This window comes from Zonotrichia leucophrys, chromosome 1A, assembly GCF_028769735.1.
Source record: "Zonotrichia leucophrys gambelii isolate GWCS_2022_RI chromosome 1A, RI_Zleu_2.0, whole genome shotgun sequence".
Taxonomy (NCBI): Eukaryota; Metazoa; Chordata; class Aves; order Passeriformes; family Passerellidae; genus Zonotrichia; species Zonotrichia leucophrys.
The window spans coordinates 18,345,795-18,359,915 of record NC_088170.1 but is presented as its reverse complement, the minus strand read 5'-3'; the positions used below and the strand labels follow the sequence as shown (position 1 = coordinate 18,359,915).

Below are 14,121 nucleotides of genomic sequence, written 5' to 3'. Positions count from 1 at the left end.
GTCATCAAATGGGTCAGTTTGTAATAAAGCAGAAAAATTAATCAAGCAGATTTAAATAAATCTGGTTTAAATAAAGGAGAAAATTAATCAAGAAATTACCTCTTTATCTCAATTAATTCTTTCATACAGAAAGAAAAAGCAAACCAGGGGTATGTATCTTTATTTTTTATTTTCCCAAACTCCCAATATTCTTCTATGACTTTTCACTTTCCATTGCAAAATTAAAAGCACAGCAGAACACAATACCTAACCAAACAGAAGATATGCTTAGTGATGGATCAAAATAACACAGTGGATAACAGCCAAAAGACAATGTTAAAATTCTACTTGTTCTGACCACATGTCATGAATATATAAAGAATGCCTTCGATAAGGGCTATTTTCCATTGAAATATTTATCATGGGAAACGTTTACCAAATGAAATAAGCTATTTTTTGACTGAAGAACAAGAAAACTAATTGTTTTCTAGTCTTGTTTTAAGTCATGAAGAGTGTCTTGAAGGATTCCCTGAAGATGATACTGCTCAAAGGTTGCAACAAATATTATCAACAAAACATTCCACTATGTCCTCCAGCTGAAATCTCTACTTCTCATCAATATAGTTTACTTACTCCCTTATCTCTCTGTAAACTCAGACTGATGAAGCCTAAATCAGGTTTTCAGCACCTGTCTTCTTCCACTTTTAGAGACATAAGGTGCTATTTCTTTTATTTTTTTAATCCATGACATTCATGGCTATCAGGCAGTGACTCACAGATGGTAAACTGTATTATGACACCGTTCTAGCTACACTATCTTTCTAGTTTCTATGCAAACTCAGCAGCAAGAAATATAGAAGACAAAGAATAAAAAAGCAGAAAGGGCATAGAGAAAGAAATTTGTTTTCTCTTCATTTAAAGTGAGACAGGCAGACTAATCCTTTTCATTTTCAATTTGCAGCCTCCATGCTGAGCCAAGACCTGACAAGGGAAGATTGACTGGTGCTATTTGGTTTCCTGACTGCAGGAAGTTATATACAGGCCACAAGAAACAACCAGTCACAATTTCCTCTGCAAACAGAGTTTAGCAGAGAAAAAAAAACAAAAATAAATAAACAAACAAGGATTTAAATCCAGAGTGGTCCTAAGCAATTATACATTAAAAAAAAGTTAAATAAAGAAAAATTACAAAAGTAGGAGCTACTTAAAGAAATAGACTAGAGAAATTAAAAACAATAATGGGGTGAATTCATTAACTGCTTGATGCCAGAAGATCCAGAGGACATATTCAATGAGGATCTCAATAAAAGGAATGATTTCTAGGCAATGAAGTCATTAAAGTAGTAGCAAATAACAGGCAGAAAATATTTCAGCATGGGTGTACAAATCTCTTGGAGACACAGAGATACTTGAAGCTGTAAACTCACATTCTCATCCCAGCAATGTCTATCCACACAGCTACACAGCCACATCAGTCAGCAATACAGTCAGCTCTTCAGTCCCACTGCCTGCCATCTGCTCTCAGCGCATCACCAGCAGCATTTCCACTGCCACACTGTGTGGGTGCAGCCCCACAGCACTGGAGCCAGCACAAGGTATGGCTGCCACAGCCCCCAGCTATCCTGGCTGCACAGTCCTTGGCCATCTCATCAGCAATGGCACTCAAGTGATCACATCACTTCAAGGAGCTGCTGTAGATGACAGCAGAAGCAACTGATTTTCCATGAGTTTGGCTGCCTGAGCTGGCTTGCTGCTCTGTCACATCAACAACAGCACTGGCTCAGAATGATGTGGCTGGCATTAGGAGAGTGGGGTTGTGACAGATCCACATTGGCTCAAATTGCCATGAACCTCAATGTGCAGCCTCAAATCAGATTGTACCTACACCCCTGCTGCTTGCCCAGACCACAGCCACAAATATCCATAAACCAGCACTGCCTTCAGGATTAGGAATTTCTTCCCCATTAGTTTCCTCTCAATGCTGACCCATCTTAGTGCTGCCACAAATATCAGAATGGTCAGACATGTGATCCTTACAGAAATAAAAGATGGGTGCTGCTAATATGGGTAATATCCTGTTTCACTGAGCAACTGCACAAAGCAGAAGACACTGACAGACTTTCCCTGTTTGGCAGCAAGACTGAATCAAGCCACTTTAAAATTTATGTTTAGCTACATACGATATTCACTTACAAATTCAGAAGGAATTATCATAATAACCTACCTAGATAGAAGGTAATGACTCTGTTGTCAGAAAAATGTGTTCTTAAAAGTAAAAATTCATGTCTTGATGAGGTCATAGCCTATAAAAACTTGTTCCACTGGTTGTCTAGCCTTTCAGATAAAAAAAAAATGCTGGCTATTTGCCACTTCCAAGCACTGGACCTTGCATTACATATGCTGAACTAAAAGTTCTGCCCTTCAAATTTGAGCAAGTCACTCTCTAATCTTCCTTTTATCCTCTCAATCCTCTCACTATTGGGCTAATTTTCTAAATTTATCATCAGTTTCATCACTTTTCCTTAAACATCTTCAGTTTAACAAAATTTCTCAACTGGGGAAGCCAGAATTGAAAGCATTCTTTGGTAGTCCTTGCTCCATGTAAAATCCTCTCTTTATGGGAACATTTTACATTTCCCATTACATTATGGTAAAACAGCTGAATAGTCTTCATGATGCTTAATTATTTTTCAGAATAACGACTTCAAGAGAAGTCTGTATTAAAAGTCATTTGATGTGGCTTTGCTTGTTCACTCCTCAACACAACACTTTACATTTGATTTATTGAAACAATAGTGGCTCTCTCTTGATCTTAATAGAACGAGACAGACTAAGGAAACGGCCTATTGCTCATGTGCTTTGAGGTGTTCCAGTAACCATCCATCCTGCAGTGCTACCAATATAAGAATATGGGGGTTGTCCATCCAGACCAGCAGCAACACACCCAGAATCACGTTTCAAAAAATAGTGCAACTGGCAGATGGAGGAATGTGCCTCCTGTTGATGGAATGACCAAATTATCCTTTGTCTCCTTAAAAAGGGAGTAAGCCCAAAAGTTTCTCTCCTCAGTAAAGTAAAAAGACACCTCATAGGACGTTGGGGACTTCACCTCAAACTTACGGAAAGCTAATTGGACAGAAGCAAAAAAGTCCCGCCTAAGCAATTTACTAGAAAAAGAAGATAACAAAAGGAACTAATCGCTTTTGTAAGGTGTTCTAGCAGGAGCAAGAGCCTCTTGCCCCTGGCTTGGGTTTTCTCTGTAAAGAGCTTTGTTATTTTGCCTTTCATTAAAACTTTTCTGTTTCCAACACTACCACAGAAGCCATCCTGCTGATTTTATGCCATCTGAGATGGCTGAGTTATCTCAGGTGCGATATAGGTCTCCAAGAGCTCATAAGATCTGGCTCAAGGAGACCCCTAGATTTGGCAGAAACAAAGAAATCTTTTCCACTGAAGATTTCTAGTTACCTCTAGAACATAGAGACAGCCTTGAGCCTTCAGATGCAACATTCTCTACAGGTGAATTAAGACAACAATGGATATTTTTCTATCTCTATATATTTACACCTAAGTTCTCAGTCTCAGATTTTTTTTTTCCAGAGCCATTTCATCCCCTTCAGTTAGTTCATGTATGGTACATTCCTCAGTTAAGTCACAGTTTGTGTATGGAAACATTTCCTGTCATGTTTTTCCCCATTTCTCACTTTTCCATTTTACTGATTTGCTCTTGTACTAAAACAGAGACAGGTCCTACCTCTCTAGAATTCTCATTTTCACATGGGAGCTCTTCAGCACAGCTCTGCTAACACTTATGAGAGCCTCTGCTTCCACTTAAGTGTCTTTTGACAAGACATGAAGAGCAGCTGCCCCAAGGAAGAATTCCTTTTCTTCAAATTTTTGAGAAATTACATAATAAGACATAAAAACATGTCTGATAGTGCAAAGAAGTACATTTATAACACAGAAAAATTGAAAGTTACTGGCCTCCCAAGTATTTAAGACATGTCAGCTTTCACTATTTTTATCCTTTTTTGACTGAAATCACAGAGAGTTATGCTATGGCATTAGTTTCCATCACAGTGTAAGCTTTCATGTACTGAGTTCTATACAGCTCTAAACAGTAGAAGTGATTAAAAGCAAAGTTTACTAAATTGCCATGAGTAGAAAGCTAAATGGAAAAGTCAGAAAGCCATTAGCAGGAAGTCAGCAGATGCATCTTTTAACTTACCAAACAAGCACTGATGGAAGAGAAATTTCCCAGCTATCAGTCCTGTGAGAATGGCAAGGAGCCACATAAAGACCTTCAAAAATCTCCAGCCTCCTCCTTCAGGGTATTTGTTTGTTACAAAGGAGAAACAATTACCAACAACAATAACATTGGCTTCTGTCTGGCTGTGGGATACTGGGTCCTCAGCAAATATTAAGAAGTTAAAGAAGATCACTAAGTAAGCCACAACTAAGCGAGACCACGGGTGCTGAAAGTAGTAGCGGAAGTCTTTACCCATCCTCAGATACTGCAGAACTGGGTTTTGCCTGTAAAGACACAAATGCATAATGTTATATGTACTCCAAATTCTCAGAGTTTAGAAGAGACTCACACATTACAAAATCAAATCATTGTAACCTTGTCATCAGTAATTTTTAATACTTTAGACTTGACTAGAAATGAAAGTTTCAATCAAAAGATATTGTTAGATCCAGACACAGGAAAAACTGAAATTTCTCTCTATTCCAATGTAAAAACAACAACCAAACATATGTACATTGCAGCACAAGATTTTCAGTTTCAAATAACTATACTTCATGCACCTCCTCCATAATTGGGCATGAAAAGAAGGAATACAAGAACATGGCAAGGCACCTAAAACCCAGATTGCCTTTCCAGCCACATAAAACATACAACACAGATTTCACAAAAAATTTATGCTAAGCCTAAATGAAATCTTTTTCCATGTAGGAGAAGGATGGAACCAGCCCAGAAGTCCAGAGGTCTTCTACTGGAAGCTTAAAAGCGTATGACCCAGAAAGATCAGAAACGTGTGCTCACATGAAAGAATAACATCTTGGAAAAGTTTCTAGAATTAATTCCTGCAAGTCGGGCAAGCCTGCATAAATCTTTTCACTGATTTCAGAGAGTTCCCCTATATTTTCAAAACCATAAAATAAGACACCCTGAAAACAGACTGTTCTGTATGAATGCAAAAACTGCATTTTGAAACCTGCCTACTTATTAAGTACTGCTATAGAAACATGCAACGGACCATGGACCACTTTAGTTGTTTGCCATTTGATTTCTTTTTCTTTTATTCACAACCAATTAGTTGTTTCATCCTCTTCAACCACTTTGTATGCACAGATACAAGGCCTTTGTGCTGTAGAACACCAAAATTATTCAAGCGACACAGTGTGTAGGAAGAAAAAAAATGTGTCTAGTAATACTGCTTGTTTATCACAGCATGATCCTTCAAGGATACAGTGGCAAATTTTTGTAAATGTCATATGCCCTGCAGAAAAAAACCCAAAACAAACAGGACCCAGCCCACAAAAGACCTAAACCCCCTATCAATTACTCATCCCTTCCTGGACTTCTAACTTAGGACTTACAAACTTAGAAATGGCATAAATTTCAATGTCTCCCTTTAGTTAGTCCCAAAATGATTTAATTCCATAACCTAATTTATATTAGTAAAATTGCAAGTAATCCTGTACCTAATAAATGAAAAGCATAAAAGAACCCCTCGACAGATTCAGACAATGCATTCAGTAAATAAAAGAAGGTAATAATATTCCATTATGCATAAATTACATATGAAAAAGAAAATAATACCACATTACCGAGTTTAAAAGTTGGCACAAGGAAAGTGCCGGTCCTTTGAAAACTTTATGAAAAAAACTGATTTAAAGTAGGGGTCGTTGCCTAAGAAAATACCACTCTGGGGAGATTAAACTGCCTTTTGAGCCATAAGGATGCCCAAAGCTATTTCTTGTTCTCCTTTCGTTCTGTTACCATTAAGAAAAGTTTTGGTATTTCCTTATGTGTATGAGCCATCTTAAAACCCGAATGGGGCCGGAAAAAAACAACTACACGTCCTGGTATTTTTGACAGCTGCCGGATAGCCGAGAGTTATCAAAAACCCAGCTGAAGACGCGGCTTCTTAGGAAGCGTTTTAGAGAATCGGAAGCCAATATTAGCAACAGCAGCAGTGACAAATTGCTAACAAAAATCCTGCTCCTACCCACCTCAACGCCGAAATCGCGGGTGCCGACAGCGCCGCGGACCACACGCCCGTCCCAACCTGTTAAATGGACCGGATTGCCCCTGCCCCCGGCGCACACCGGGCACCCGCGGCCGCCTCCCCCGGCGCGGTAGCTGCGGCCGCCGCCGCCCCGCCGGGCACCGGGCCACGGGCCCCCGCAGCGCCGCCGCCCGGGCCGCCCGCCGCACTCACCACCGCGGGGATCCGGCGCCGCGGGCGCGCTGCTGCTGCTGCTGCTGCTGTTGCTGCTGCTGCTGCTGCGGCGCGGCTCGGCGCCCGCCCGGTGCGGCTCCCGGCGGCGGGCGGCCCCGCTCCGCTGCCGCGGCCGGCAGGGCCCCCAGCCCCTCGGGCGCTGACAGCGGCGCTGCTGCCGCGGCGTCCCGCCCCCCGGCCGCCGCGGGAGGCAGCGGCTGCGGTGGCGGCGGCGGCGGCGGCGGCTGCGCTGCTCCTGTCGGCTCCGCTCCGCTCCCGGGCGCGGGAGAGCGGCACCGGCAGTGCCGCAGCCGCGGCGGCAGCGGGCGGCGCCGCTGCGGCAGGGTCCCGGCGCCCCCGGCGCCTGTGCCCGGCCGTGCCCGCCCCTCCCCCGGAGTCCGCCGGTAAGGACCCGAAACGTGCGCGGTGCGCCGCGGGTGTCTTTATTCACCCCCGGAAAGGGTGGCCGGGGAGCCACGGGGGCTTGTCCAGCCGCCCAGGTGAACGAAACCCGAGCAGCACTCAATTCCCTTCGGTCAGACTCCAGGATTATGCAAATTTACAAACACGGAAAACAGGCGGTCAAAACTGGCTATTTATTATCCCAAAGCAAAAGTACAGGGCTGGCAATAACAGCCGGATCACTCAGGACGAGCTACGAAAACCCTCATATTTGGGAGGGGAAGGAGGTCTACACCCAATTTACTTACTTGGAAAGGGGCTATGCTGAGGCTCCAGGGTACACACCCAGTCTGTACGGTCACTGTGTCGGGCAAAATGCCCCTGTGCTGCCTGCCAGAGTTGTTGACGTTGCACTTCAGCCGAATTGTCAACCAAAGCCTTTTAATGTGGGATGTGGTCCCTAGTGCCAGTGTGCTGGTATTGCTGACATCCCAGGAAAACGTTTACAGGATGCCCTTAGCATTGCATTATGACTGGGTTTTAATGCAGTATGTACTAGTTCTGGTCATTGCTGAAGACAGATAAAACAAACTTGAAGTTGCTAGACACAATATATTTTTGGGAAAAGTCAGGTAGCTCCACTGGAGTGGGTATCTGAAATTGGGCAGACAGACAACTGGCTGCTTCAGGCCAAGGTATACAGGAATGTGGCTGAGATCCACTGAGGAATGAGGAAGGCTCTTTAGAAGAGTCATGTTGCAAAAGACCAGCACAATCAGAACAAGCAGCTGAAGATGACTTGTGAACCCCTTCTGTACTTCTGGCAACACAGTATTATGTATTTTTGTAAATAAATGTAACTGCTATTGAAGATGTCCAACATAATCACAACATTATCTTCCTCAGTGGAATCGTCTGAGACCCTCAGTTTTATATAGAAAGATGCAGTATTCAGTATTTCACACTAACACACCCCAAGCTATCTTTACAGTAAAAAGAAAATTCAAACAGAAAAATCATAATGTGCAATGTGAGAGTACAGAAATATAGTGAAAGCACTGCCTGTTCATGCAACAGTTCTGTGTGTACTGCCACGCTTGCAGAACTCTGTCTCCTTATGTTCAGCTAATGAGAATCCACAGAGAGGGAGGCAGCATGCACTACAAAGAGATCATACTCTTCATGCACCTACACACCAAAAAATATTCTCTTCAGCTCAGATTGGAACCCACGCTACTACAAAACATCCATGAACATTTTTTTTCAGATAGTAAATCAGTGAGCAAGTTTTTGAAGTCACTAAGTTAATAAAATGAAAATTATCTACTTTTCTACTAAAGTAACCAAAAGCATAAGCACTCCATATATCTCCCCCAAATTTCATGTTGTTCCTTTGCTGTTTTAAGAGGAAGCTGATATAATTTTTAAAAGTGTAGTGTTTCACTCATATATAAAAAAAAGATGGACTGCTCCTATTTCTTCTTTTTAACCAAGCAATCAAGATTTACTTGATGAAATACACACCTGAATATCAACAATTAACAAATAATCTCAGTAGACGAGACTAATCAGGCCTGCTCACTGAAAGCCAGGGACTGCCTGCAACAGAAGAATATAAACAAACTCTTACCTACAAAACTGTCAGCAAATTAAAAAGCCAGAAGTAAAACCAGTAAATTGAACTTAAAAGGCAGGCTGAATCAGGACAATGAGTCATCTTGAAATGTTAGTTTTGATACTTGTGAATGGAACTAATCTATCAACACTCCTACTACAAAATAGCACTTGTGTAAAGGCTGCCATTTTACACCCAAATTCCAGCAGAGCTGTCAGTATTGAACTAACCATATATTGATACTACTAATTGATATTACAGTATCAATTTTTGTCTGAGTGTCATTTTACACTCAGATATGAGGAGTCAGCACAATAGTCTGTAACTGGAATGTTCTTTTTGTAATAAATGATATGAAACTTCTCATATTTCAGTTTGTGCCCATTGCCTCTTGTCCCTCACTGGATATCACAAGGAGTCTGTCTTCATCTCTCCTCCTATCAGGCTTTTAGACACATCAATAAGATCCTCTTCCTTGAGCTTCCCCTTCTCAAGGTTAAACAGTCACAGTTTTCTCATCCTATCCTCCTTCCTTCATTTGCGGATGCACAAATGCCTCTTCCCTGGCATGCTTCTCATTAAAGGTACTTAATTCCCTCAAACCTCAAACCTCCACTACTCAGAGATTGTGCTCTTAATGTATTTTTCTTCCATCCTGCTGTTGTGGGTTGATCATGTCCAGCAGGTAAGCACCCACACAGCTGCTAGCTCACTTCCTCCTGCCTCCTTCCCCAGTGAAACATGGGAGAGAATAGGAGAAAAAGAAAGAAAACCAGTAGGTCAACTGAAAGATGGTTTAATAAGTAAAGGAAAAGTGAGAGTTATAAAATGTATTAAGTAAGGACTAAAAAAATATATGCTAGGGCAACCACTCACCAAAGGCCACAGAAGACCATCAGTCTCTGATAAACAGCTTTGAATACACCCTCTATCTCACCCTTTTCCTCCACCCTGTTTTATTGGTGGGCATGATGTTATGGATTATATGGGGTCAGCTGTCCCACCTCTGTCCTCTCCCAAATTCATGCCTACTTGCTGGTATGGGAATGTGGGCAGAATGGGAAAGCAAGACAGTCCTGATCCTGTGCAAGCATTGCTGAGCAATAGCCCAAACACTGGTGTGTTTTCAACACTGTTTTAATCACAAACACAAAACACAGCATAATTTCTCTGCTATGATGCTAGTCAATTCTGGGCCAGAACCAGTACACCTGTGAAAACATCCTTGGAACAAAAGACTCCCTGCTCTGGAATTTCACTATCATGATTATGACCACATGTCTCAGCTATAACACTTCAAACCCACTCCTTATCTCATCCCCAACTCATTCCTTACTATCTTCTAAAAGAAGAGAAAGCAGCACAATAAAACATGAAGCAAATGGGAGAGGAAAAAAACACACAAAAGCTGGCAACAGTGTGTAACTGAAGAATTAAATAGTTGAAGAACTTAGAGGAAAGAAAAGGCAAATAGGTACATCTCGTGGAAATGAAGAATGTTAAGTTAATCAGAGGCAATGATATATCAAACACTAATACTGCTGTACAATTAGATGTGAAAAAATAGAATTGTGTAAAAAAATATGGAACAGCAGAATGCTTCTGCTGCATATTTGGAAAACAAACAGTAACAGTGTTTGCATATTACATAACATGAAATACTTTCCATTAAATCAATAATATGAAAGGATAGTAAACTGCATGAACTAAAATTAAACACTTAAATGGCAGGTTGAAGATTTATTAAAAAAATAAAGACACGATAGACAACAATGTTAATTATTAAGTTTGCTTCCTAACTGCTGAAATGCTGAGAAGAATTCACAGAACTAGAAGAAAGTTAATGTTGTAATGAGTGAAAGGGAAAAAAACAACCACATATGAATGCACATGTGTGTACACATGTTAAGGCAAAAAAATAGTGAAAAAAGGATTTGGATATAGATTTTCAGAAATATAAGTGATGCTCCAGGTAAAAATGTTAATGGAATCTTGGGATATGGGTGATCAATATGTACTTTTTGATCTTTTTCCACTAGGTTTTAGATTACTAAGAGGAAGTTAGGCATGGTTTCATCGCTGTTGATAGGTTAAATCCCAAAATTAAAATGTTGAGCAGAATATATAGATATTTATTATATATATTTAGTATACAGACACCTTTACAATACTGGTGGAACTAGGAACAAAAAAAGCAGTAGAAGAACCAGAACTTTACGTGACCTTTTATTTATGATCAAGCAGAACTTCAGTCCCAGAGTCAAATGATATAGGGCTTACCAAAATTGAAGCAGAACTGACAGTTTTGAAGATGATAGTCCAATGACTTCTGTTCACCCAGACCAAGTTTACTCCAAGTAAGCATGGTTCTACTTCAGATAATCCATACTGGTTTCAAACAGACAGGCAATATACACTTAGCCTTGATGAAATCACTAAAGGAGAACTGAATGAAGTGAATTTACCCCACTCATTAAACACCTTTTAAGTACATCTGCTAGCCATATGGATGCTTTCAGCAAATATAACTACATGTGACTTCTGCACTAGAAAAAGAAAGGAATAATCAGCTTGCAGCTACTCTGATAGTGGCATGTACAGACTTAGAGAAAACACAAATTAAGAAAAAGTGGGATCTGATTTCAGCCTTACACAGATTCTATTTAACCACACTGTGCAAGTTGGTTGCAATGGTACAGGAAGACCATAAAAATAGAGCTAAGCTGGAAGACACAAGTGGCAAGATAAGTTCTTTCAGAGAAAAAATAGGTTCTAATATTGCTGAACCCTTGATGTGTTGTGGACCATCTTTGCTGGATGGTAGCACTCAAAGAGCTGTGGCAATGGCTCCATGTCCAAGCAGAGACCAGTGCTGAGGGACCCCTCAGGGGTCAGTAATGGGACAGGTGATGTTTAACATCTTTGTAGGTGACATGGGATTGAAATGCACCTCAGCAAGTTTGCCAAGGATACCAATCTGTGGGCTGTGCTTGATACACAGGAGGAAAGGGATGACATCCAGAGGGACCTGATCAGGCTGAAGAGGTGAGTCTGTTCAAACCTCTTGAAGTGCAACAAGGCCAAGTCCAAGGTCCTGCACCTGGATCAGGGCAATCCCAAAGGTACAGGCTGGGCAGAGAATGCATTGAGAGGTGCCCTGGAAAGAAACACAGGTGTTGGTGGGCAAGAAGCTCAACATGACCTGGCTATGTGCACTTGCAGCCCAGAAGGCCAAATGTGTCCTAGGCTACACAGAAAGTAGCACAGGCAGCAGTGCAAGGGAGGGGACTCCCCTCCTTTGCTCCACTGTCATGAGACATCACCTGCACTATTGTGTCTTACTCTGGGGTCCCCAACGTGAGATGGACACAAACCTGCTGCAGAGAGCCCAGAGAAAGGCAAGGAAGATGATCAGAGGGCTGAGACATCTCTACTGTGAAGACAGGTTGAGAGAGTTGGGGCTGTTAAGTCTGGAGGTTTATTTAATACTAAAGAAACATTTGATTAAAAATAATGAGGGGAAATTTCTTAACCTCACAAAAAAAAACACAAAACAAAAAATGTCCTGTTTCCAACATACTGTGCCTCATGATGCTCCTCTAAAGTGCAACGAACAACTCTAGTGTGTACAACTACATTACAACAATGCATTGCCTCTGTAAGATAAAAAACCTGGAGCCTTTACCGTGTTGTCATATTAATTCACTACTTCTTGGTCCCGTTTCTGTTAAAACAAAAGTAGGTGTAGCATGACATAAAAATTTGGCATTTTGAGAGAAGTACTTTTTGCATCTTGGCAAAGTATTCTTTTAAGCTCAAATATAGTATGATAACTCAAACAATTAAATGACTATTTTCAAATCTCTGCATACCTGAAATTAGTGTATGCTATCTATTACAATAAAAGGACTCTGATCGTGCATTGCCATGTACAACTGATCAAAATAGGGAAACAGAAATGCAGCCAGGAGAGGGAATGTTATGAGGCACTGGCTGCTTTGTTGGCTGTCTCAATAGAGGCTGTGGCAAAGCAGACACTGCACTAATGTAAATGAAGAGCAAATCTGATGCTGCCAAAGCAGATCCCTCAGGTGTCCTCCTCAAAGCAAGGCTGGTCCAAGCAGTGGATCGAATACAGGAATAGAAGGGACATATGCTTGCTAACAGCTTCAATATGACTGTCCATATGGTAGCAGTTGGCAAATCAGAACTATAATCTCACTGAAAATAATTGTGTATCAATACTAAATATGAGAGAGCTAATCATAGTCTGAAGAAAATTAATAAGGGAATCATATATACACTGCTATGTCTAGAGAGTTGAGGCTTTGCTGTCTGATCTTTAGTTTTGAAGTGATGAGAAGACCAGGTTTTGTGACCTTTCTTTTCAGCTTTTTCTTGTCCTTTATAGGGATATGCAGTATCTATTATGCAATTAGACTTTTTTCAATGTCCAAAGAACAGCCTGTGGTAAATGTCTGTTATTTTTATCTCACGCTAATGCACTGTGAAAAAGCATAATTATGCAAAAAAAAATTCAATGATAAATGTAATAATTTATTTAGCAGCTGGAAATCTATTGAAAATGGACATACACTTGGAATAATTGCCTGAGAGAACAAGTAAGAATGCACAGTGGACTCAAAATATCCATTGTTTTTTCATCCTCAATTTCCTTCCATTTCTAAGAGCACTGTAGTGAGTGCACTGTAGAATCTTTGGAACATGAAATACTGGAGTCCCTCAGTTTATGCTGAGACATAGCTTACATCTGAGTTTGTGTGTGCCTGTGAGGGTCTTATTCTGCTGGGAATCAAGTGCAAGGAGCTGAGCACTAACAAAGCAGGCTGACCTAGTCAAAGCAGTCACAGTGCTAGAAAGGAACAGTGTAACTACTTTGGGTTGCACTGCAATTCTTTCTCTTACCCTTCTTCCACATTTCTCTCTATTTAAACAATAAGCACTGCATAGTAAGGATCTGTGTTAGATTTTATTCTCTAACATCTCAGAAATGATCTGCCACATCTCAGAAATGCTTTCCACAACAAACTAACTGGCCTTGTGGAATCTTTTTGGGATAAAACTTCCCATGTTCTCTTGCTACTATTTTTATAGAGTAATTCATGGGTAGAAATTGGGTGTCACTTCTACATGACTCAGTTGAAAAGCCTGTCCTACTGAATTCTTCTCCTGCAAGTAGGACCCCATGAGTAGGAGGAATCCTTTGTCCCAGGTCTTCCCATTCTTTCACCTCAGTTTAGACCTTCCTCAGGTCTTAGCTCTCCTCATGAAGCCTATATAAAAATGTGGAATTATCTAACAACAGTTTGAACCTTTTCTTTTCTTCTTTGGAAATGACCATAAAGCAGCAATAAGAAGCATTGGAATCAATAAGAAGAAGTCGTTGGAAGGAACCTGATACTTGGTGAATAAGGAATTGGTTGTATAGCTGCATCCAGACAGTAGAGGTCAATGTCTCAATGCCAGGATGGAGATCAGTGATAAGTGGTGTCCCCCAAGGATCTGTATTAGGACCCATACTCCTTACTTCTGAGTCAGTGACATTGACAATTGGATGCAGTGCACCCTCAGCAAGTTTGCAGACAACACACTGAGTGGTGCAGTTGACTTGCCTGAGGGATGGGATGCCATCCAAAGGGACCTGGTCAAGCTCAG

General features: G+C 41.1%; 1 protein-coding gene across 3 annotated transcripts in view; it reads right to left on the bottom strand.

The window, feature by feature from the left end:
- The window catches only part of TMEM117 (transmembrane protein 117), a 179,979-nt gene extending 172,701 nt beyond the window's left edge, over positions 1-7,278 (bottom strand). Inside the window, exons 1-3 of one of the 3 annotated variants that reach the window (XM_064731039.1) lie at positions 6,429-6,684; positions 6,220-6,275; positions 4,208-4,512 (exon numbers count right to left, since the gene is read on the bottom strand). In XM_064731039.1, coding sequence (XP_064587109.1) covers positions 4,208-4,484 — 277 coding nt within the window. In that variant the 5' untranslated portion in view covers positions 4,485-4,512; positions 6,220-6,275; positions 6,429-6,684. Of the gene's footprint in view, positions 1-4,207; positions 4,513-6,219; positions 6,276-6,428; positions 6,685-7,138 lie in introns of those variants that run through there. The other 2 variants (XM_064731030.1, XM_064731020.1) reach the window with 2 other exon arrangements.
- Positions 7,279-14,121: the final 6,843 nt, after the last annotated feature.